This window comes from Rhea pennata, chromosome 1 (assembly GCF_028389875.1).
Source record: "Rhea pennata isolate bPtePen1 chromosome 1, bPtePen1.pri, whole genome shotgun sequence".
NCBI classification, from domain to species: Eukaryota; Metazoa; Chordata; class Aves; order Rheiformes; family Rheidae; genus Rhea; species Rhea pennata.
Genome location: NC_084663.1, coordinates 174,701,826 through 174,728,222, shown reverse-complemented (window position 1 = coordinate 174,728,222; position 26,397 = coordinate 174,701,826). Strand labels below are relative to the sequence as shown.

The 26,397-nt window shown below is 34.6% G+C and overlaps 1 protein-coding gene across 2 annotated transcripts in view; it reads right to left on the bottom strand.

Annotated features, from left to right (window-relative positions):
• Positions 1–26,397, bottom strand: part of KLHL1 (kelch like family member 1) — a 243,290-nt gene that overhangs the window by 163,362 nt on the left and 53,531 nt on the right. The window contains exon 2 of one of the 2 annotated variants that reach the window (XM_062576137.1): positions 14,751–14,933. The exons of the other annotated variant lie outside the window; for it this stretch is intronic. Within the exon in view, the coding sequence (XP_062432121.1) occupies positions 14,751–14,933 (183 nt within the window). The remainder of the gene's footprint in view (positions 1–14,750; positions 14,934–26,397) is intronic. 2 annotated transcript variants of the gene reach the window in all.

Below are 26,397 nucleotides of genomic sequence, written 5' to 3'. Positions count from 1 at the left end.
TATTATTAATGTATTTAGGCATCAAAATAAAGTATGCCATTTAATTCTAATTTGATTCTGCTTCCTCTGATATGAAACAAGTGGCAAATTAGTATATGCATATAAAACAGACATAGAAATTAGCTTTCAGTCTTTGCGGTAACTTTCCTCTCATGCAGATGTCCCTACTGTTAACAAGATAACCTCTCAGGATCAAGGATCACCTCTTACAGAAACAGATACTATACTTCAGAGGTACTTTTCACTTAAAAGGACTAATTCTTATGAACTTCCTTAATAGCATGTAGCTTTACAAGATCATTCAGTCTTCAATGAAACTGTTAATAGCTTAATGTACTCTTCAATAAATAAATAAATAAATCACTCTAGATCTGTAAAGATGTTACTTTTTTGTTAGGAAACACTTCCGCAGGAAAAAAATTTCAAAATACTTACAAAATATACAAGGCTTGTTTGGGAACTTGATTTATTTAAATCAATATAATAAATACTAGTTATCATTTTGGGGCCATAAGCTCACATATTCTTTCAAATACCATTTGCAGTAATATTATGACTTTGTAATGAGTGAATATTCATATATGATCCTATGATTGAAATGTAGTATAGCTATAAATAGTACACCAAATGCTTCCATGAAAGATGGTCACATTTCTAGCTTAATTTTAAAGAATAATGTATAGAAATGCATTGAAAGAAGACAGAAGATTCTCAGTGGGAGAACTTGGAAACCAAGAGAAAATATTCTTCTCTTTGCACGTAGTCAAGCATTTTGTCTAAGGAAAAAAAAAATGTTACTGAAGAATAACGCTTTGCCAGTGTGGTAATTAATTGCTTTTGCTCTCTTTCCTCATCCTACATGCAAAGTAAAATATGATAGCTTGCATTGGCTTCATAATTTTAAAGTGCTTTAAGTTGCTATATTTTACCCTACAAACAGGGTAGATGGAGAACACATCTATAAACATTACTCTGGCTCAAATGCTGGGAAATGATTAATTAAGCTATTCTAAGTTAATCACTTTTGATGGTGTGCTCAACTCTACCAATCATGAACTTTAGAAATACAGATATTAATTCCCCAAGGAGCTTCATATTAAAGTCATTAATAAGAACAGACACAACGCCATAGAAGCAATACACCTTGTTGCTAGCTCCAGAGACACCTAATTCACTATTTAAACTTTGGTAACATTTAGGAACATTTATTTAGTTATCTCAACTGAGTATCAGAAGTATGTATTCGTTTAACCAAGACAGACATCTAGTTTTGTGTAACTACAGATCTACTTATAACCCTTCTTCAAAACCTTTCTTGTCTAGTTATAAATAATGCTTATGGGATTTGATCTACTTTCATTAGTATTTACTTTATTATGAAAAGAAAAGAAAAATGAAAAAATAATATGAGATAAAGTCCTTCATCAATGTTTTTCATCAGCTATTGCTTCAGATTTAACTAACCACCCTGTAATTTCAGCTATGAGCTTTCCGTTGTTTCTTGTTAAAAGCAAAGCAAAATTAGACAACAACAAACAAATTAATGAAGAGATTTTTTAACACAGCAATTAATAATCATTTTATTTTTTTATAAAAGTAATATCCTCTATTTGTATTTTCTATCATTTATGATCATACATTATTTATAATTTTCTTGTATAGGTTTTCTCACCTCAAAAACAATAAAATAGAAGTATGATAAACAGAACAGAAGGATTATATCTCTTTCCATTTCCTTCTTAAAAAAAAAAATGTACTCCTGCAGGTGAGTCTACATCAATATTTCTGTCTGGATAAGGACTACCTGAAGTGCATCTCATGGTTTTCCCCATTTTTGGCTCATGTTACAAAGCTGTCTCAGAGAACACAAGTTGAATTATTCTTGGATGAAATACAGAGGAAGACACGTCAAGAAGGTATGGACTGCAGGTGCAAATGAGTGTGATGCACTCTATAGGATCTGACAAGAACCAGATCAACATGAAAACCATAAAAAATACAAAGTACAGATGCTCAGTCATCAGCAGTACCTGTTTCACTTACAGGTCTATCCTTACTGGTTTGCAATGCTTGTGGAAGAAGATTTAGCTTAAAGAGGATTTTTTCCCATAAGCTATTCACTAGTTAATATAAATAATAGAATAGCTGTTTCACCAGCTGAATATAACTAGAAAGTTAATTGATTTCAAGACACTCAAAGCTTTTTCTTGGGATGCGCTTTGCAGGCTAAATTGAAGTGAAAGGAATCTGCTAATTACAGTTAATTCTGAAAGATGACACCTTTCCTAAATCTTCCTTGTGCTTCAAGAATATCCAGTGCTGAAATAGAAAATGAAAAATGAGAAACCAAAGGGCTCAATTAATTTGTAATGATCTGCTGCTTTCTGTACCTCAGAAGGCTCCAAACAGCTCTAAATTTTGGCTGAAAAGCATTTGACCTATTCATCAAGAAAGGTATTTGTCTCAAGATATCATTTTCTTTCTTCATCTGCTGGTCTGTCAGTCAGAATACATAATAAACTCTATCTTAAAGAATCATAGAATCTTTTTAGATTGCTTTAGAAGTAACTCATGGCTACAAAATGAATTTGTGGACACAAAAAGATTTCTTCCAGATCAGCAGAATTCTCTGTCTTTGCTACAACTAAATTCAACCTAACATCTTTCTGATCTAATTTATAGTATGATATATAACTGATTTCTGTTGTGATTTTTTTCTATCATATCTGATTTTTTTTTAACCACAAAATAGTTCCTTGCAATTTTCATGACTGTTTTCATATACACATCTGATACAGAATTCCCTCATTTTGGCTGGCACATTTATTGATTAAGAGAAAGAAAAAACTAATACACTAAATCTAAAACAAACAAAAAACCTCTGGCTATTTATATTCTTTAAACAAACTCTGATGACATTTAAGTACAATCCAAAGAAAACTTTGGCTGTTACTTGGACTGGAAACTCATGTACAATATAGAACCTTATTTTTCCATATATATTATGCTAAATATTTAAGAAGCTGCTCGTTATTTTTTTTATATGATTTTTTGCTCTGCAGAGGACACCAGCTACTAGTTTTCTTTGATAATAGAATAATGGTGCTCAATAGCTCTTCTTGCAACAGGCAAATATTCATTGTGTATATAGAGAGAAGTTTTGATCGTTCTCTAAATCTTAAGTCTTGCTGCACATGTACTAAGGTATATCCAAGCATGCATTCAAAAAATCTTAGGAAAATAATGGGCCAGACGCTGGCTGTCACTTCTGGAACAATTAAGGCAATGCAATCAAGACTTCCCTCTTTGCTGAACAAAACACAGCAAAGGAGCAGGCTGTGGAACAGATTAACTTTTTGGATTATGCCAGACTGCTGCAGTGATTATCTTTCCTGATGATTATGGTACCCCCTCTATCACCACATCACTAGAGACAGAAAAAGCTATAAAGGCTTTAGAAAAATTATATCTGGAAGACATGTGCAGCTAACAGGAAAATTGGCCTACTATACAGACTATCTCCCACCCAGTACCAAACATCCTTGCAAAGAATGATCTCCATACATTTTTCTGTGAGATCAGATATTACCCACCAATTTTACATTAGCATCTCCTATATCACAATTCCGATCATAACGATTCAAGATCACCACTTTCATGTTTTCTGTAATTCAGAATTAGCTGTGCCTTGTCTTTCCCTTTTGTTCACTCAGTCTTTCTCAGACAGATTATAACCATCGGTATTAAGATTCATGAAGTGGAAAATACTGTAATTTTCAACTCCGTCTCCATAATACAGTACAAAATTCCATGTCTCTTGCTCTGTACACTCTCATGGATAGTGTAAAGCCATCTAAAGAGTGTTTGCTGTAAAATTTCTTGATACTTTGAGGAATTTTGCTTGTCAAAACCTCCACTCTATGTTTCATCAATGGTAATTTCTTTTCTCTGCAACATTTTCATTTTATTGACATTTTTTGCCTTCATCTGTTAATTAGGTTCTCCAAACTCTGTTTTGCTTTTCACTGAACAACACTGTATGTATAGCATCAATTTTCTGTTGAAGAGAGTGTGTCAACGTTTACCTCCACCTGTCATCTATTCAGCATTTCAAAACTAGAATTCTTTGCCTTATATCTTCCTTTCCTTGTAGACAGGAAATTCTGAAATGATAATCTGAGCTTGCTATTGCTATATCTGCCTCAGTCTTATGAATTTGTAAGCATGTAAAGAAAGCCATGAGTAGCTCATAAATTATTCTTGCCCACAAAATTCTAGTAAGACCTCTTATCATGTTGTATGCCTTGACTCTACCAGCAGAGAACGTTCAAAGGCTTTTTCTTCCTTATCCTATGAGTTAGTGCAGCCACTTTTCATCTACTAACTACGTTAACTAACCTGATCATCAGTAACATTTTCAGGAACTTCCATGGAGAACACAACAATAATTAGGCTAAAACTGTTGAGTTTTTCCTTATTTCATACTTTGTCTATCCTCTTCTCTCAAGCCTAGAGAAAAAACATTACTCAATCTTAATGGAATAAAAATCCATATTATTAGTTAGGGAGATACCACATCTGGCTTGGAAGTCCCTGAGATAGATACAATTCATTGGTGACTGTTGAAGTGCTTGTACTGAGCACCCTTCAAGGCAAGGATCTAAAAAACTACCTTCAGTGAAAGGCTACTGGGATACAATAAAATGGTTGTTATTCTTTTCTCTTGCCTGTGAAAACTATGTGCTACAAAACCTTGTGTATTCTGCCCATTCTATCGGTTTTATTCACGGTCAGTTTCTTTCCTTTTTGAATCTGAGTTTTCATCATGTCTCAGACTTGACTGCCAACAAACTACGAACTTCAGCTTTCTACAGTATCATTACTTATTTCTTCAAAGCACAAATTGCTTATTCTTGCAGAGCCACTTTGTCAAATTGAAAAAAAAAAAGGAAAAAAAGAAACAAAAAAATTACCAAGAAGTAATGCAGTAAAAATCTAAATATTGCATATATATACATATATATATATAGTATGTATGTATGTATGTATATACATATGTATCACTTTTTGTAAGTGAAATCTGTTCCTGTGCAGGGAATAATCTTAAATGTCTTAAATAATTTCCCCACCTGTATGTCATTACTGAAGCCATTAGATAATATTTATGTGAATCCATATTTATGTAAATTACTTTTTCAGTTTTTGCTTTATTTACATCTCATGATGCACAGGTTTAACTAATTATTTCTCCAGCAGCTGCTACTTTTACTTCTAGAATGCATCCAGTTTACCAGTTTGGTTGTTCATTATGGAATTTTTCAACACTGATAATAAAAACTGAAAACTTCTTTTCTCCTCTCTAACTTCATTTAAATATTTTCAGCATATAGAGGTGATTTCAAATGGCTGTCTACTGAGGGATGTATGAACTTCTATCTAACTTGAATCATTATTCAAACAAAACAGGTATTTCTAAGCATTCAGATGAAGCAGGAGAATTTCTTTTTTCTCTTAGTCAGGAATACAAAGTGTATGAAGCCTAAGAGAAGAATTTAGTCCCCTCAAGATAGAATGAAGTAAAATAAAATATATTTGAGCCATACTAAGCATGGCCAGAAAATCTATTCAGTCCAGCCATGTGGAAGACAAGACCAGTCAGCATGGAGGGTGATACCCCTGTAGCCTGTACAATCCAGCATATTCCTTACTATCCGTATTAGGTACAATTTACTTCACAAGAAACTTTGAAAGCTCTTCACATTCAATCAGCTTCTGTTATAAACTCTACCAGTCAAAAAGCACTAGTATTGCTTACACACTGACAGTCAGCCAAAGGTAGAAATGTGAAGACTGGTAAGTGAACTCTGAGACAGTAAAATAGCCTGGGAGACTTATTATGGATGCTTTTCTTCCACACTGTCATTGGAGTTAATTTGGATTCAGCATTAACTTGGGAGCAGTATCATAATGCAACGGTCTTGCTAATAATTCAGATTAGCTCATTAATCTCATTGATATATACACTTATGGGGTAAAGAACAAACAGTGGTCAGTGAGTACATAAGTGTTAATGAGAACTGTCCCATATTCCCATTACATATGTTCATATTGACAGCTTATCCTATTTGTTTGTCTTGTTCTTGAGAAAAAAAGGAACAGAACAATAGGATTTTTTTTTTTTTTTTTTTTTTTTTTTTTTGGTCTGACCATCTGGATCATTGCTGTTTAGCAGTTACAGACCAACTTATTTGTATGTACACACACACACACACACACACACTGCTCTGAAACAGAACAAAACAAACAACCAAACAAGCAAAAAAAAAAAAAGCAGAAACCCTCCTCAGACCTATAAGGTGACAGATGGAATACAGAAAAGAAGAGGTTAAACCTAAAAGAAGAAATCTTCATTTCTGCCTTCAGTAAAATATGAGTATTTTTTTTCCATTTTAACCTCTCCTGCAGTGCACGTCTCTGCTACAAAGGATAACTGATATCAATAATCTACTCCATCTACACGATATTCAGTCTTTCCCCTCAGGACCATGCCTTGTGAGTTTATATTCTCTTCTTTGTTTTATCTTCTTTTAATTCCTCACTGTCTTCCAGGCATTTAAGTGAAAATATAGTAAGTGACTCCTAGTCTCTTCTTCAATAGAAATTGCAACGTAATTTTGCACTCTTTACATCACGTATGTTGCCATGCTATTTTTAGGATTGCTACACTAATCTGACATCATTGTTTTCATTACACATGCACCAAACCCACAATGTCTACCATAGCTTTGGTTTCTCCCACAGACCACAAGTAACACACACAGCACAGCTGCCAGCCTTGATAACAAAGTGCATTGTCCAAACCACTTTGCCATGACCTTGGGTCAGTTTTAAAGATATCTAGTTTTGAAGCCAGGTCTTTGAACTTCACACAGTTCTGAACCACTACAGAGATGAACCAAGACTGAGAGAAGAAGGAAATAAGAATCCTAGAAATTTTTTAATATTTAGGAATTGGTAAGAGAGGCAAAAATGTCATAGCAATGAAGCCAAGAGCTGATGAAGATCTGATGCAAATAAGAAACAGAGCTCAATATTTTTCTCCAGAAAACAACAACAAAAAAATGTCTTCAGACAGAGCTTACTTGACGGAAGATAGAGAGACAACAGAATTAAATATGATTCTCTACCTATGGGCTTAATGATTTTATTTATTCAATATGACTCCAGAGGAAAAGGAAGAAAAGCTTGCAGGGCAGGAAAAGGAATCATCCAATTTCGCTTTGAGCTATCAAGAGAAATGTCAGAAAGTTAGGATTAAATTTCAGGAAAGCAGAGAGACAGATCTGTGAAGTCATCAAAATAACTTACTGCTTAAAGGTGCTTTTAGGAGTATTTTGTCAGGGAAGGAGGCCAAATCCAGTAGCTCCAGGCTACTGCAATTACATGTCCCCAGGTTCAACCAGCAGCAAGGCTGTGAATGTATTCCCTACTAATGCTGGGCTTTCATTTTATAGTATGTAGCATCCTAAATCTTATTTTCTTAAAACCATTCAATTTGCATTTGAGAAGTGACTCAGTTGCCCAAACATAGTTCTCAAGTGCCAATTTCATATATTTCAGAGCGTCCAATTTGTCAGCATTAAGCTGGTAGATATGACACAAATTTACGAAAAACCTTCACCTTTCTGGGCCACCTGGTGAAAGACAGGCAGCATACCCTAAGGCATCTCAGGGATACTCAGCAATTTAACATTGCTCTTTGCTGTCTTTCTAAGTCATCTTATGCCTACTTCTTTTGGCTTTCAAAGCCTATTTCACATTCTGCATTTGCTTCAACTCTATAAAGTAATAGCATTAGTACACAGTCTTAATAACTTTGCATTTTTATCCTGATCAACAGTTTTTATCCCTTGGAAATATTTCTGTAACTCCTTTTCAGCACATCCCATTTAAATTTATGCTTGAACAGTCAGCACATATAATGATTTTTAGGAAAAAATGTGCCTGTCCTATAACTTCACTTCGCTGCAGTTCAGAGCTCTGTCTTCTTTTCTAGTATACCTATTTTTATTTCCTGGCACGTACCGTATGGCCAACTCAATGTTATTTATCCAATGCTATTAAAAATAGCATTGCTAATTTAAGCATATTTGCAATCTGCAATATTATCTGGATTATGAGCTTAACTCAATTAATTCAGAAGCTTAACTCAAGATTTTTGGAGTAAAGATCTCAGGCTAGATCTTAGGCTATATCTGTTTGAAAAATTGAATTTCAACTCAGTTGAATTTATTTAAGTATTTAGGATGAAATATACAAATTTTAGTTTTTGCCCAAACGCTGTGGAAAACTTATAGCAACCATATTAAAACATTTCCTACTTTTATGTGTAAACTATAGTTTTTTATTATTCCTTCTGTGCTCCCTTTTAATCCACAATATGAGTTACAGATCTTATCTTGAACATTAGGAAGAACTCAAATGCCTATGTTTCTTTAATATTTAAAGAAATTGTCTTTCTCACAAAAATCTCAGCTATACTCAAGAATCCAGATTTCTTGGTGACTTCCCATTCTACCCAAATCTTGAGTTCTTACTGTTTAATAACAAGTGCAATAAAAGCCAGAACTGTAATTTCAGGATGTAAATATCCTCCTATAAGTTTTACAGGATTTTTATTGTTTTTTATTGAACATTCAATCTCTGTTATATAGGAGTCTTTTGTTTTAATTAAACAATTAAATTCTATGTTTATAATACTTACTTTTTCATCTAATATTGAATTCCTGTGTGCACCATTCTAGACAAATTCAATATCTTAAACCTTAGTCTGAGTTTAAAGTTGGTGATAATATTTACACAGTCCTGACTGAAGGTTTTAATGAACTCTCCAATACAAATCCCCAAAGTCTGTCTATCCTTCATATTGATTTTTTTCAGTATTTTTGAAGCTTATTCAGCAGCTACAGAGTACAGCATTTAAAAACAATGCCTTGCAAGTAATCTACCTTATCTCAAAAATGCAAATTATTTATTTGTGACAAAATTGTAGTTTTAATTTAGTGTTGAGCCATGGAATTATTGCTTGATTAATAATTTTCTCTTTTACCTTGAAAATAATCGGAGCTTTGACTATGTCATTACAGTTTGGAATAACATTTACTTCTCAGTGCTTTTGTGTTTCAAATATATTGCTTTCACTATATTCTGCTTACACCTACCAGCTGCAATCTCAGACATCTCCATACAACTGCATTTGGCTGACATAACAAGGATGGAGGAAGGAGATCTCTCTCTCTCTCCTGTCCTCCCGCTCTCTCTTCCTCTCTATCCCGCTCTCTCCCTCTCTCTTTTTTTTTCTTTTTGGTGCAGTGCCTAAGATCCTTCTGTTCCAGCCACGATAAAGGTACAATATACGTTTCTTGTCTTGAAGAGCTTATATTCTAAATGAGAGGTATAAAAATGAGAGAACCATGGATAACACGCATCACCAGAGCAAACAGAGAAACTACAAAGTCCTTGTTACTACATATTTTAAAATGAGGAGAGACTTAACAGCTTAACTAAAGAGAATAAAAATTAGCTACTAAAGGGAAATTATTATTTTAACATTTTTCTCTCTTTATGGTATATTACCTTTTTTACATCTGATTGTTATCTCTGCATATTATAGCAATCACTTATCTAGTGTAATAAAAATTGAGTTTTGCTCTTTTGTTTTAACCCTTGTTTAAGTGTTAACTACTTTACTTTTCTGAAATGCCTGTTAGAGAGGTTTTCCTACTTTCCTGCTTTCTCAGTAACCTTTTCAGTTGCTTGTTCATCATTATATATTTAGCTGGTTTGTACATTCTCTTGCTGTTCCTTCATTTGAAATATTATATTGCCAACCTAGAGGATCAAATTAAATAATCGCTATGTTCAAGAGCCAACAAAAATGTTAAGCATATTATAATTTTAAAGCTGTTTCAGTCACCAAAACAGAGAAAAGCAAGACTGTTTGGCGTGGTGCTTCCATGTGGGGAACTAGAGCTCCCTGCTTATGTTTTATGCTTATGTTTTATGACCTATCTTCTAATCTGATCTTGTTCCCCTTTTTGTGAGAAGTACAAATGTAAAAAAGAACCAAAATGAATAATAATAACAACAAACACCTTGGTAGCATTCAGGCTATGGCCAGAGCTTACCTGGCACACTTGCTGTGAAAGGATCAGGTTTGGAAGATTTTATACAATGGAAATAGCTTCTTCTCTAGAGAAGCCTCTAGAGAGGTTTTTTTTTTCCCTCTAGAAAAAAAAATCATTTGAAAAATCATCTAATGGACATGACCAAGAGAGGTGATTGGAGAAGAGGCAAGAAAGGGCAAATGAAACCTGAAATGGTAGAGAGATAAAATTTGGAGAAGTTTTAACTGAAAAGAAGAAGCACAAGAACCAATGGTAGAAAATCAACTCCTTATGTCTTTCATTTCATTTGATGCAGCATACTTGTGTTTCATTAACCTGAATTTTTATTTTTAAAGAAATAGAAACATTGATGTTACATATTACATAAAATATTTTCCTTTTCTCAGTTTTTACACTACTATTTTGTTTAGATATTTTTCTAAGTCAGAGAAAAAGGAAGAAAAAATATTGCTTCCATTCATGTTATTGTTAAATTCACCATAGTAATTGTTTAGAATGAACGTAGAAAGTTTTGAACTGCTTTTTTGAAAGTACTTTTTTAATTGTACTATAATGTAGTGTATAAATACTGCATATACTTAAATTGTTCTATTAAAAAGCAGAGAAAATAAATATGTGAAAAAACATGATTTTTAATCAATATTTTTGAGTGCTTTTTATTAATTTTATTTTATTAATCTGTAACTATAGTCTACAAAATGTTTTAAATTCATCGAAACAAAACAATTTTAAATGGATTTTTGTTGATAAGGGTTCATTTCACTTGAGACAAGATTTTACAGACATTATACGTGGAATGTGTAAATTCTACTTCTCACAAACTTGCTGAATTTATAAACTCTACAAATACTGATCACATTTCCTCCTCAAGCAGATTCTTTATATGTTCTTAAGAATATAAAATAAGTGTTATCTAGCCAACTTTGCATAAAGGTTAACTAGAGGAGGCTCTCTGGTGGTCACAAAAAATGGAAGGGGGGGAGGGGCAATGTGAAAGCTGATGGCAAACCTGTCTGCAGTGACCATGAGATGACAGAGCTTAAGATGGCAGATCCTGAGAAGAGTTTGTAAAATGAACATCAGCTTACAACCCTGCATGTCAGAAGTGACTCTTGACTGAGCTAAAATGCAAAATGGAAGTACACAGAAGGTGGATGCAGGCATGGGCTATCTGGTGGAAATACAGAGACTTTGCCCAAGCACACAGAAAAGGAGTTAGGAAATTAGGAATTAGGAAAGCCAAAGCTCAGGAGCAAATGAAGCTAGAAGGAGACATGAAGGGAAAGAAGGGTTTCTATAATTATACTGGTAGCAAAAGGGAGACTCAGGAAAACTTTTGCCAGTGGTCAGTGAAGTAGGGACCTAGTGACAAAGGACTCACAAAAGATGAAGCTACTTAATGCCTTCTTTTTCTCAGCCATTTTTTAGCAAGGTCCACTTTCAGGCCTCCCAGGTTCCTGTACCTAGTGGCAGCATCAGTAGGGTGACAAAGTGCTACCTGCAATAGAGGAAGACATAGGTAGGGAGCACTTTAAGCTAATAGGGTATACGCAAGTCCATGGGACCAGACTGGATGTATTCCAAGAGGAGCATCTGAGAGAGCTGGTCAACATCACTGAAAAAACACTCTTGTCTTTGAAAGATCATGACAATGGGGGAGATTTCTGAAGATGGAGAAAGACAAATATCATGTCTGTCCTCAAGAAGGGCAAGGAGAAAGATCTGAGAAACTAAAGACTGGTCAGTCTGATCTAAGACTCCAAAAAGATTATGGAGCAAATCTTTCTAGAAGCCATGTGTGGGGTCATTGAGGACAGTGAGGATGGTCAAAAAGTGGAACAGGTTGCCAAGAGAAGTTGTGGAACCTCCATACGTGCAAATATTCAAAACCTAAGAGGGTATGACCCTGAACACTTGATCGAACCGTGGAATTGAATCTGACTTTGTAGTTGATCTTGCTTTGAGTGGGGACAGTGAATTAGACTCCAGAAGATCTCTTTCAACATAAATTATATTCTAGGATTAAACAAGCAAGATTAAACCAGAAACCTTCTTTCCTGCTGCCCAGTCACACCTGTCTAACAAAACACAGAGTAAACACTGTAAAGAAACACAAAACTCAGACCACCCTTCACAAGATTTTTTCTTGTCAGACAAAATATCAGTCTATGCAAAGTAATCTTTTCAATTCTACATCATTCAACAATTTTGCCAATTCTTTGAGATTTGATGCTTTGACTGCAGATCACAGAGAAGTAAAATATCAAATGGAAAAATGTCTGAAGATTTGTTACAAAATCTAAATAAGATTTGGTTATTATTTCATGGTCAATCTTCTTATTAAGATATTTTTCCAGCTCCAGGAGGATTTAGATATGCTGTAGAATTGAAATGACAAATGTGAAATTAAATTTACTACTGGCAGGCTGTAATACAAATATGAACAGCTGTCTTGAAAATTGTGGAGAGAAGAAGCTAAACTAATAAAAAAAAATGTGCAGTGACAGTTTTCTCTTCACCTTCCCTCCAAACTATGCAGTCTACCAAAATATTTATATTGGTAAAAATGTAGTGGGTTATTTCAAGTAATCCATATTAAATAAGGTAAACAACACCAAATGTGTAATATTTGCATGTGTCCAATATGTATTTTTTCAGTCTAGTTTAAGGATGTTAATTCAGGCATTGTATAACATTTTTTTCACCTCATTTGTGTCTGAAAAACAGAAAGGTAACTATAGACCAAGTAACTTTCAGGAAAGAATAATCCAGTTCCCATTTTTTACACAGAGTTCCACTGCTTTGATTTTAGTAATGTATAAGGATGTTAAATTGGACATAGTTAGAAGTCCTTAGAATAGCAGAAGGTCTTTATCACTCTAGTTCTTTTCTGGATGGACAACATCTTAAGGCAAATTTTGCACTTGTGGAATCCAGCAAATTCAGAAGGACTGAAAGACTAAAGTTCTAGTCTTTTTGTACTTGTTATACTAATAAGGGAAAGATCTTGATGATTTACATAAAAACAGCATCACATTATAATTATGAGGAATGAACAGAGTGTCAGCCACATAATATGTTATACAAGGCAAAGCACTGGAGCACAGGAGTAGAGCCCGTTATTAACTTGGTGAGTAGAAAATATTAAGAGGCTTTACTGTCTTCTGGGAATCAGAGTTTATCAAGGAAGGAAGGAGATGGGAAAGTGGTAGCTCTTAGAAGACATGAGAGTAGGAATAGAGTCTTAAGACAAAAAAAGGCCAAAGGAAGATGTGGAAGTTTCCTATGTTTATTGCAATTACTGACCTGAAACCAAATGTACTTTATGCTTCTGTCTCATAAGTGCTGCAAGCTACCTAGGTCCATCTTAACGTTATTGCTGGTTAAGTGGAGTTATTTTCTTATTTACTATAGTTACTGAGATGACTTAAATACTTTGATGATGTTTCTTGCCTATTTTTCCCTTTTTTTTTTTTTTTTTTTTTTTGTATTTTAACGATGGCTTTGACTTCTCAGTCTTGCACATTCCATTCTTATTCTGAGAGCTGTAATATCGAATATGCAACTTTTCTGTACAACAGAAGTTTTCTGTCTTCATTTGGGACAGAAAGAACTCTGTGAGGTCGAAGTTGCAAAGATGATCTTACAGTACTCCTCCACACCAGAAAGTGAATTTATTAATATCGAAATATTTTGGCTGTGTTTAGGCTTTCCTGACGGGGTAACCCTTGCCTTTTCCTAGACACAGGGCCTCAGCAGAGAAACCAGGGCACAGGCATTCTCACTTTGCAGTCTTATATAGAGTTCAAATGCACAGGAACTTAAAAGTGGACGCTTAGTGGTCGCTCTAGGACCAGATTTTCATTTACATCCATTAAGCCAAAGGCTACAATTAAGATAAAGATCTCAATGAAAAATGAGTATTTTAAACTCTAATGATAATCCAGACCCAAGCATCACTCCATGTATGCTAGCTGCTTTAATCACCTTATAGAATTTTACAAATGTTAATGCCATTGTTCATTATATTTTTATAGTTATAATTACAATTAAAAGTAATAAAGATATTTTTCAATTCATTCCATATAATGATTCATGAGAAGTTAATGTTCAGTATTAATTTACTCTAAGTGTATTTTGGTCTGAGAGACTCCATAGGAGACACTCATCAGCATGACATGACTGTGAGCTAAAAATGATGCTGTGTTCACTGTAGCTGTACAACATCCCATTTTAGAAATTCTATTCTGTTCAGAAAAGAACAGCATTACAACAAGAAGAATACCTTGGCACACTCACAGTAGAAAGTTTACTAGTTGAGTGCTACCAACTATTAAAATCTATCTATCTATCTATCTATCTATCTATAAAACTTTAAAGGCTCTTCCTTAAAAGTGTGCAGCCAGCTACCTCTGTGATGCTTATAGCAAGTGCAAAGTAGGTATAAGGTAGTATAAGGTAGGTATTCTGTAGTATAAGGTACTACAGAAAGTATTGTTCAAGAAATAAGCAGATGCAGGACATTTACTGTCATAGTTTGAGTACCATGCATTTATGTCCTACCTATGCGCAGGTATCTTGCGATTCCCTGCAATCAGGATAACGTCGCAGAGCTGCTGTTGCTTCAGGTAGCTCTCCATCTTCCTGAAGGTTTGCTCAGCATGGTGAACAGCCTGGTAGAACTCCTCAGAGCTACTCGAATCCATGTCACAGGGAGGTGACAAGGGGTGGCCAGCTGCTGACAGTCTGCAACCGCAAAAGAAATGCCATGTTGATAATACGTGACATCCAGAAGCCATTAGCGGTAATCAGTGCATCCTTCCCCTAGTCTCCTCCCTAGAAGTTGGAAAAATCTTAATATACTTGAAGAAACAACTGAAGTTGTAAGTCTTTAGCACTGAAGCACTCTTTCAGCACAGATAGAAGTAATGCATTTCTTTCATCTTGTTAAGCAGTGATTAACCCCATATATAAGAGCAATAAACAAATTCAGTATATTCATGCTAATGCTAGTTGTACAGCTATTCCTTTATTATGAATGAGTTTTTCATCTTTTTTATCATTTTAGAGCAAAATTATTTTACAGAACTAAACAAACCATTTATTTCTGTAATTGTTTCATCATATGCATACGCAAAATAAAAGAATAATGGAAAAAGCAATTCTATCTTTCCACTGATTCAAGGAGTGCATAATCTAGTTCACTTCTTCAAAATTCATATTCATTTTATATCACTTGAGAAAGAAATAAAACTAATCAACTTAACTGACAATGAACTGGGAATATGTCTGCAATAACAAACTACAGACTTGTATTTTAACTAAAACTAATTAATGCAAAGTGATTTAGACTACTACTGATTTCAGAAATCAGAAAAAAAAAGATCATATAGAAAAAATCATATAGAAATGAGAGGCTTTTTTTTTCATTATGCAGCCATATTTTCTTAGTTCAAAGTTATTTGGAGCGCTTTTGATTCAAAACCCTTACTAAAATAAGGAAATGTGTCAGTAAGCACTAGCACTAGGAAATTATGTGCTTCCAGATAATGCATGACACAGACATTACCCCCTTCTTTTACAAATATGTAATGAGATTGTTTCAGATGAAAACTCTGATTTTTTGCACATCTTATGATGATGAAAATGAAGTATTTCATCTATAATCAAGCTGATCAAGTTATTTCACTCAACTAGATATATACAAAACAGCTTATTAAATCAATAGAAGATCATCAGAGTACCAAAGGACATATTTTAATGCCAGTATATCAAATTATATTATTAGTTGATTCAAATCAGTTTATGTATATTCTATTGAAAGAGAAATATTAAGGAAAGCATGAGAAAATTTGATAATTTACAATAATAAAGCAGCAGTTTCATTAGCTATGTTTGCAAATCAGTCAGAACCATATTCTAAGAATGATATTAACAGATCCACAGGATAACACAATCTGCACTTCTGATGCTGGAAACGTTTGAAAGGGGCATAAAGATTAAAAATCAGTGATTAAAATTAAATATAGGTATATTAAAAAAGAAAAAAAGTCTTTATTGTTTTTGTTTGTGTCTTGGTAGACTGTAATATTGTTTAAAAATAGTATTTGCTATGGAACAATTATTTATTTTTGGACTAGTTTTTGTTCAAAGTTGTTCCAAGTACTCTGCTACATTATTGTAGGAGAGTCATCAGAGGAAAGGAGGAGGCTGGTCCATCTCCCAGCCGCAGTCATTCCTAGGTTTCCCAGCACTCCACTGAAGTGGCAGCCTGCCAGTGGATGCCAGGTTGGAAGCCTGCATAGTTGAGGATGGCCTACAGATAATTTTTAAAGGGAAATTCATTCCAGTAAATTAATAATTCCTACATATAGCACAGTATAGACCGCGGGTGGAGGTAAAAAGATAAGTGAGTTGAATCTCTGTAAAATTATGACACACATTAACTTCACTTGCATAGAATTAAAAAAGATTCTGAAAAATCATCAATATTTTAAGTTATTCAGTATTGCAATTTCTAGGTTAGTAATGTTACAATATATGTTGGCCTGAACCATCTGTACTGGGTAGAAACTATAGCAAATTGGATTGGCATAACTTTATTAACCACAGTTCCACAACAGAAACAATTATCATCAGTAATTTAGAAAGCAACACTTCCTTCATTCTGTTATAATCAATTTTTTTAATTCATAGTAGTAGTATAAGCAAAATATCTCACACAAACTCTTCCTAAAGAATAAAAGAAATGTATTCATTCTACATGTGACATAATCTCCTGCGTTCCCATCCTTTGCGGCTGGTTCCCATCCATGGTGCCAACCATGGTGAGCAGAAATCCGTGTTTATTTTCATATGTTTCTGAATGATCAAGAAATATTTTCACATAAAACTGTAATGACAGAGCTAAGCTCATTGGTATGGATAGTGGGTATCTTTCTCTTTTCTTCTCTTTTTTTTTTTCTCACTCAATTTTATTGTAGCCCTGCATAGACTTCTTCAGTGTTATTGCTGAAGAATTAGAATGGCAAGTAATTTACAGGAGAGAAAGTGATGCCTAATAAACAAAATTGGTAGGGAAAAATAGACATATTTTTTCACTTCCTCCAGGGAATTTAGAAGTGACAACAGCAGCAACTCGGAGAAAGGAAAATAACGAGAATGAGCAGGTCTGAATGTGTTTATATTGTTTGTTATATCAGAATTTAGGATATAGACTCTAAGCCAGTTTACATTTCACCAGGCAACATATTGAATATGCCTCTTCTTGATTATGCCAAACATGCTGCTCTCTTTAGGTCAAAAAAAGTGGAAGTATTCTGACTGAATTTATACTAGGCTTATACAAGTGAGGTGAGATTAGGTTATTTTGTTCTTGAGTCACTAGTCTGTATGCCATAAATTCTGTTCTTTCCTGCATGTCACTTATAAACAATGCTTTCCATCCTCAAATTCATCAGTATATTTAACACTTTATAAATTCCTACTCAAAAAATAAAACCTGAAGGCACAGTAAATAATCCTGAAAACCAGCATGTAATTAGCTTTTATCTAACTTTTATTTAACTTCTGAGCAAGTGGAGATAGAAATTTTGTTATTTATCCTTTTCAGAAGTTATATCTTTTTCGTTTTAAGTGCTCTATTTGCACAATCAATAATTTACATTCAGCCAGTAGCTTGCTAATACAGGATTTAGTTAAAAAGCTTCAGTCAGCAAGTAACAGTTGTACGAGTTTATTAAATGCATGTATAGGTAATTATGACCAATTAAAAAAATATATTCAAAATATCAAATAGGACTTTTAAATCACATTAATTAAGCCCTGAGATGAATAATTGTTTACTCAAAAATTGCTTTTCTATATAAAAAATAAATATTTTTAAACATAGTTCAGTGCATATGATAAAGTCACTGTTCCTGTTCTATAGATAAATCTGCATAATGTATAACTTAAATTGTTGATTCCTCTAAAAGCTAATTTGGGGGCCAAATTACTTGTAACATAATTTATTCCCTGGACCCCACAAGGTGAAATTCAAACACTAGGTCATCTGTGTGCCTACTAGAAATACGCGTGGTTCCACTGTTGTTTTGTGTGTCTGTGCACAGAACATCTTAGGAATATTATCAGCTTCAATATCCAAAATAAAAATGAATTTCTTCCATAGGTTAACATGCTTCCTACCTTAAGAAAATAGTAAATATTGAGTACTAGAAAATGAAATACTAAAAATGACATTAGAAAAGACCAACAAAAAAAATGGTTTTAGTTATTACATTAATGGAGGTTCATTAATGGAGGACTATCATTCATTTACATTACTCTCCATTTCTCTTTTATTTTTTGTGATATTCATCTTCTGATAACAAGAATCTTTGACGTCTCATGCACAGCTTTGATTTGCCTTCACATCTGTCAGCAAAATACATACCATACTTCTGGCAATCTACAAACAAGCTATAATTAAGTTACATACGGGCTGAAATGACAGAAAGGAGAATGGATTTCTAGCTAAGGCAGTGGCAAGGCATTATAGTAATATTAGCTAGTAGTTTGTCATGTAATCTTAGACAAATGGTTTGAACAGTGTTCAAAACATTCAAAACACTGGAAGGGCAACTTCCCCCGCCTCCTTCCTGCCTTGAAGAGACTGCAGCCTTTCCCCTCCAGCATGAAGGGACCACTGTGATATACCGAACATTATCGCTACGAAGAAAAATAGTATTTTCTTGTTTAGTAGCTAGACTGAAAAAGTAGAGAAGGAAGAGTGTGTTCAGGTTGATATTTTTCCAGGTTACTAATAAAACATGTAAAATAAGATTACTGTTTTGGTTCATGTCAAAATACTTTCATTTAAGTTGGAATTTTTTCTTATCTAACACCTTTTAGAAGCTAGATAACCAATCTAAGCTACGAACATAGGCTCTCTCTAATATCATTGGAGAGAATCTAACAAAAGTAAAGAATTAACTCCCTCCTGGAATATTTGGTTCAAATTTATTCAATCATTTTAAAACTTTTTATTTATGCTTTTTTGAAAAAAATAGTTACAGAAAATTTACAGGATTTTTCAAAAAATCTTGACTTTCTTTTTTGAATTTGTCACTGAATTCAGTTAAATTCATGGCAATCCCTTCATCCTCCCTTCAGTCTTCCCCCATTTTTACAGAAGTTTATTATTGCTATTAATGAAGCAAGTTTGCTCTATGAAGTGAACCAATGGAACTTTTTTTTTTTTTTTTTTAGTATTACTGTAAATTCTTTATTTCTACTCTTGAGTTCCCACATTTTAACTTCTACAGTGTTCTAAATAAGAACTTCAGATTTTTCCTCTTTCTCCTCTTTTTTCGAATTTATATCATCTTAAAAATAAGTTTTTGATTGTTCTTCACTAGTATTTCCATTTCCTCCCCATACATTTTCTATCTTATGTTCTTCTATCAGTTATGGCTTCATTTTCTCCCTCCAGTTCTCCCAGCTTCCAATAAATTAAATATTTTTTCACTGATGAGTAATTAAATGAGTTTTGCAATGTGAGATTGCCATGATTGATAGTCAAACTTTGGAAAAAATAAATATTAAAATAACATAAAATATCCTTTGCAGGAAATGTAAATATTTAAAATTTTGATTCTATTCTGTATCGAGACAGAAAAGATATATTTTTCTTTTATATGGGTGGAAACATGCAATATTGCAATGCTATCATTTCACAATGTTAAAAGAAAGGTTATAAATTGTCCCTAAACAACATAACAAAACATTCATCTTTTTATTGAAAGCTTTGTTTTAATCTACTTACATCTACTTATGAAAACATTTATAACATTCTTGTGAAAACTTAATACAATACAATATTCCAATAAACACATTTCCTAGAAGAGTGCCAGGCCTGTGCTATTAACAGGGAGCTTCACTCTCTACAGCAACTATTCTGAGAGATAAAACAAAAGCTAGCCCTGATGGAAATAGTGCTATTATTGACAGAAAATGGCATTTCAATCAAAGGACTTGTTAGCAACTGTCTTGCTTAACTTATGCAAAATTCCCAGTCAATCCTTTAGTAAAATAGCACGTTTGTAGAATTGACTATGCTTGATGTTTCATATATTAACTTATTCATATTGCTCTTTTAAGGTTTTTTAATGTAAGAATGTCAGATCTCATTTCAACAGCTTTCAAGACACCTGACTTTATTTGTAGAAGGAGATAACTAGTTCATGCATTCTTTTAGATTTTGATAATTAATGGCTGATATTTTAGAGGTAATCCTTCTTCAAATCCTGTCTGTGAGCAAATAAGAACTGCTTCTTTATTTAAACAGTTAAAATCCATAGTTACAACAGGTATTAATTATAAGTATTTATAAGTGACTTTATTATAAAAACACTTTCCGCAATGTCCACAACCAGCCTATATTCAGAGCTAGGAAAAAGGTTAATGATTTTGTTTCAAATGAGACACTATTCAGAAGAAAAAAAAAAGAGACAATGGGATAAAAAATATCAGAAGGAAAAGGTGGCACCATTATAATGGAAAATTATCATATAATATAGGTGAGAAAAGTCAAACCAGTTAAGTGTTAGTTCTTTTAAACTGCAAATGATTTTCTCGCTAACTTTTCAGTTTTTCCTTGTACCAGATTCCTCTCCCTTCATTTCCTCCTCCAGTTATGGCTAGTTCACCTAGGCTTGAAGTGTCACTCTCTAGTCTGAATGCTGTGATTAACTTTGCTGATGTCTTTAAGGTTGCAAGGGCTTTAACCTGGTCTAGATTTGCTGTGCTGGGAGAGACACAAGTGGGACATCTTACCAATACACTGACTCATAAATATTATTTAACTATGTGAATTAGAAGGCATCCTGGAGTGCCTTCTGGATCAGGAAGCCCAGACACCAGCTGAGTATTTGGTATCTATCATATCCATGGCCAGCTTCCACCCAAGACAGGCCAGCACTCCATTTCCCCTCTTTCTCTCCTCCCTCCCCCCTCCAAGGGAAGCAAATATTATCAGGATGAACCTATCTTCTCACAACATAATGATGTCTGCTTTCTGCTTTTTTGATGTCCATCTTATTCTGAAGACATAAATTACATAAAGTCTTTACCTGGCCTCTGAACTACTTACGGACTCATGACAAGCATGGGTGCCCCTAGAGGCACCTCTAACATTTTGTGCACCTTGTAGCCTGCAGCCTGAGAGGATTATACACAGTCTTTGCACCTCAGCCCTCCAGGTTGCTTTTTCACAGTCCAAGTCTGCCACAACCCATGGAAGGGCAATGCATCTGCTCACACAGAGCGAAGGTTCCCAACCCCTTACACACACTCCTTAAACTGGAGAGAACAATCGTTCCTCTCCTTATCTCAATGGGGGAAAAAATCCTTTTTTCTTTCTCCAGCTAATTATTCCTTGCTCTTTGCTTTCTCATTCCTCCTCTCACTCCTTTTCCCAACATAATTATATATTAAGTGCAGACTGGAAAGTCTCATAGATCCTCATAGTAAGAGGATAGTGGCCTTGAGCTGTTACAAAAGGGAGAAAGAGACCACATATCTATCACTATTAAACATTACAACATTTGGGTTTTTTTTTCCCCTAACAAATTCAAAATCACCAAATCATGATTACTGAGTGATAGATAAAACAAAACAAAACACTTTCTCTCCTAACTGCTGAGCTTCCTTGCAGTACCTGAGGCAGTGAATATTTTGTGTGTGCTCTGCATAACCTCTATCAATCAAAGTAAGATTTTACTTTTCTTTTAATTAATCTTCCTTCATTTTCACAGGTTACTATCTTTTTCTAAATTAAAAAAATGTTTTCTTTCCAAATCTATACGATATTTTATTATGAGTCTGTGAAATGCAATTAAGACCTCTTACTGTTCCTTTTCTTCAAGTCAAAACATAATAATTTGTTGCAGTATATCATTGCAGAAGATTCTTTCATATTGAAAATCAGTCTTATTATCCTTCCTGAAACTCATTTCAGCATAAAGATGATCCTTTTATAAACTTTACTTCAAGTTCCTGTCACTTAAGTAAATCTACACCAAACTTTTGAAGAAGATCTGAGAGACTTAGATGACTTTTTAAGGTTCTTCATTCCAGCCAACATCTGGAGCCTGACAGCTATAGCACTAATTGTATGGATACAAACCCCTGATGTGAGTAACAGCCCTCAGATTTCATGCACCGATTAAGCTTTCTTTCCATGTCTTTGACCTCTTCTGCCTCTAAATAGTCTTGCCGTGCAACAGTAGAGAAAAGATGCTGACTATCTGCTATTCCACTTTCTCCCCCACACAGCTAACAGTGCCTCTACTGCTTTTTCAGCTCTGCATGCCCACGCAGAAGGAGTAGTTCTTGAGAAATCTGGTAAATGAACCTGTAGTTCACCTAGCTACATATAGACATATTTAAATGACTTGCAAACTTACTGGTGTAATTTCTGTAATATATGGTCTTTTCTTTCTTTCTTTTTTTTTTTTTTCCTCCCCATTCACATTTCCAGAGGAGCTTTTTGCCATGTTGGATACCACTATCTGAATTTATTTGTAAACCTTGATACTGGAAATGGAGACCTTAAAAATATGAAGCCCAGGAAACAGGTACAATCTGCATATAAATCTACATAACAAATCACTTGCCTGAAAGGAGGCAAATCATTCTTCCTGAAAGCAGAAATCAGAAAAGGTGTCAAAGGACACCTTGATTTTTAAATACATATGCAACTGAAGAAGAACTGAGAAGCACAATCACTTTTTCTTAAATTACTAACAGTAGTTTTTCTCCTCTTTTTTTAGCTTAAGATCAAACAAAGCCTCCTTCATTAGAGTATGGCTTGGTCACTCTGCATTCCTCCTCTCTTTCTCCTTTCATTATCAGACAAGTAGAAAAAAATCTCTATTACAAGTAATTAGAGTTGCCTCAGACCATACGTAAGACTACTACTTCTTCAAGTATACATTAATTGCTGCTCTGCCACCAGCTCCATCAAAATCACTGCCCTTATCCACCATTCATTTTCAGTTAATGAAGATTTTGAGTTCAAGATGAAATAATAAATAAATAAACTTGCACCACTGCACAAGTTAAAATCCTTATATTTGCCAGATAGCTTGCTTCTTTTTACTTCAGAAAAATAGAATTGTTGATTTATAGTTTTCCAAATCTCTTAAGGCAGCCAAATATATCAAAAAAGAACAAATCCTAACAAATGGGTTAAGCATTGGTAATACATTCATAGCACTTTAATTAACCAGTTGGTATTGTAGCAGGGGAATACCCTCTTTAACATGAGGGCAGAAGTTCATTATAAAATATTTTTCATATTCTGGTTAAATATTTTCTAGTATATATGATATTGCATTTCTACCAGTCAAAATTTGAATGAAAAAGATTATGACTCAGTTAAAAATTTAAAATTGCAGTTTTTGTCTAAACTCTACTCCTCTACAGAAGCCAAGTCCTTCCATTTCTAAAATAAAGTAACAGTTATATCCTTTCTTCATCATTTTTAACCTGCATGTAACTGTCTGTATTTTATTTTTGTTCTTTTATTTCACTGTCATAATCTACAACCTTTCCTTCAAAAGAAGCGCTCAGTTTTGTTGCTCCTATCAATCAATTAAGGTAACAAAAGCAAAATTCACGAGGCAGGGGTGCCTGGAGTACCGAGCCACCAGGCACGTGCAGGTTGGATGGCAGACAGCTTCATCCCCGCTGTGGAAACCGAGGTGGGAGTTACTTGCTGGAAAGTTTGAGCCAAAGCGTGAAGACTGTTATACGCGCGGCTAATCCTGCCGGCCTCACGTGAGAGGCTGCAGCTGTACTCTGCTGCCTTCCCGCGCGTGGTGAGCGCTCACGAGGGACTTGGGTCTCCGCACGCTGCCCCGCGGCGCGGCGCTGGCTGAGCAGCGCCCGCGCGGCCGGCGCATCTCAGCCCGCACGGAGTGCCGCAGCTCCCTCGACGCCAAGCGGCTGCGACGGCTCATTCCAGGTCACGGTCTGCCCTAAGAGCCCTTCTGAACTTCTTAAGAGCTCCAACATAACGTACTAAAACAGGTCTCCTACAAAGCTGAAATAATTCTCTCATCCCCCAATGCCACCTTTTCCCAGTGTGTTAGCACTTTATAACTCGGCTATAAAAGTGGATTGAGCTTGAGCCTGGAGATAAGGATGAGTGGATATTGTTATGCCTGGTCTGTCCTAATAGCCTTCGAGGAGAAAAAAGGTATGAGCAGCTGGCCAGACTGCCCTTCCAGGTACTCCAGAGAGATGTTGGTCACACACCTGGTACCAGATCTGCCCCTCAGAAATAAAAACAAACTTCTAGGGAGGCTAGTTATAATTGAAAGCGTGTTTTTCAGGAACTGTTATTTTGATGGATGGTACAAACTATTTAATAGATAAAAAAACAGAAGTATAAAAATGAATGTTGATAGATATAACTAACTTCGGTTCCTTTAAGAAATAAGAAACTCTGCTAAGCATTTCAGAATAATTATTGTAAAATAACCATTATTCACTGATTTTCTGTAAAATTAACATTATTTACTGATTTTGTTTTTTTAGTTTCCTGTAATCTAAACTTACTTAGTCATGGGTAAGACTCACCATTTCAGTGAGTATGATTTTACGTCAAATAGATGATTAAATAGAATATATACAAGGTGAAAGGTTCACAATTAGAAGTCAAACTGTGTTGGATAACAGGGCCTTACTGATTTTTACAGGCTAGTCAAAATAACATTTGCTGACAGCTTTATCATTTCAGATTATGAAAAAAAAATGAAATTGTATTGTATTGACTTGAATTTCTGACTTTTATCATTAAAATAATAAAAATTAAATAATGCCTAACACTATATAGATATATGATAAAAACATAAAAGAACAGAATTGGGAACTGAATTTGATTTACCTACTGCCAAAGACAGAATAATTAAACAAGATGTTAACAAGGAGCTGACATGAGATAGTATTTTATTTCAGAAGTCATGCATATAAAACAACTCATGCTTTTATCACTGTCCATTATTTATTCACATAATTCCACCTAAATGAGAATTTTATAAATATAGGAATTGAAGATTGTACACACAGAGTTTTATGAAGTAAACAACAAATAATATGCTTTAGAGGGGTACCCTTATAGGTAGCTCTACCTGTACGGGGCATGCTCACACATTAGGTGACCCCCACTGGTCCGTTTCTTTAACATTGGCTTTTGCATGCATCCTTGCAACCCTGCTATATTTTCTCAGTGAATGGCCTGCATTTATGCTTAAAAGAGATGTCAGTGTCATATGTAACTACCTTGTCATGACAAATGACCATATCTGTATGGATGAGTAAATTAGTTGACATAGTTACTCATTCAGAGCGTGTGTACAAATATATGCAGGGATATAGATCTCTCTTTTATTAAGAGGCACTTGTTTCCAGCATTTAATTTATGATGTAGGTACTTTCTGTAAATAGGAATCATATATCTGAATGATAGTAATGGCATGCAAAAAAGGACAAGTATTGTATTACTATTGTATTTAGCACGCACGCTGATGTATCACAGCATAGGTAACATGTCACAGCTTAAAGCCCCTTGTGACTTCAGTAGAAACCACGCTAAAGACCTCGTGAAACTGCAGCTTTAGAAAATCCAGCTTAAAATTCTGGTACAGTTAACTACTGTAGCAGGTGCATGTGCTGAGGGGGAAACCACAACACGCACACACGGAGAGCAGCACCCTGTGAACTGCATGCCTGATGCTGCAAGCAATGTCCAGTGGCAAGACAAGCTTCAGGGAGCTTGCACTGCATTCAGCAACAGTCTCCTGCTGCTGCTTGGTACAGATCTGTTGAGTGTCACACATCTTGGAGAAAAGCTCACTGATTTCATGGTCCTGACATGCTTCCCTGCATCTGCAAGCCACTGGGAAAGATGTAGCGCAAAGAAAGGCATAAAATGGAGACCATTTTGCCACATCGTTTTGAAATGGCAATATATTATCTGCTTTTCTCAATGACTTCAGTTAAGGCTGACACCTTGCCAAATAGTGGATCCTGTCTTAGGATGAATTTGATGGATTTAGCTTCTATACTAGATGATCACTACAATCCTGGGAACAGAGTCAGAAAGTGATTTAAGACCTACACATTACATAAGAACTACCTCTTATTAACCCTACATATACCAGAG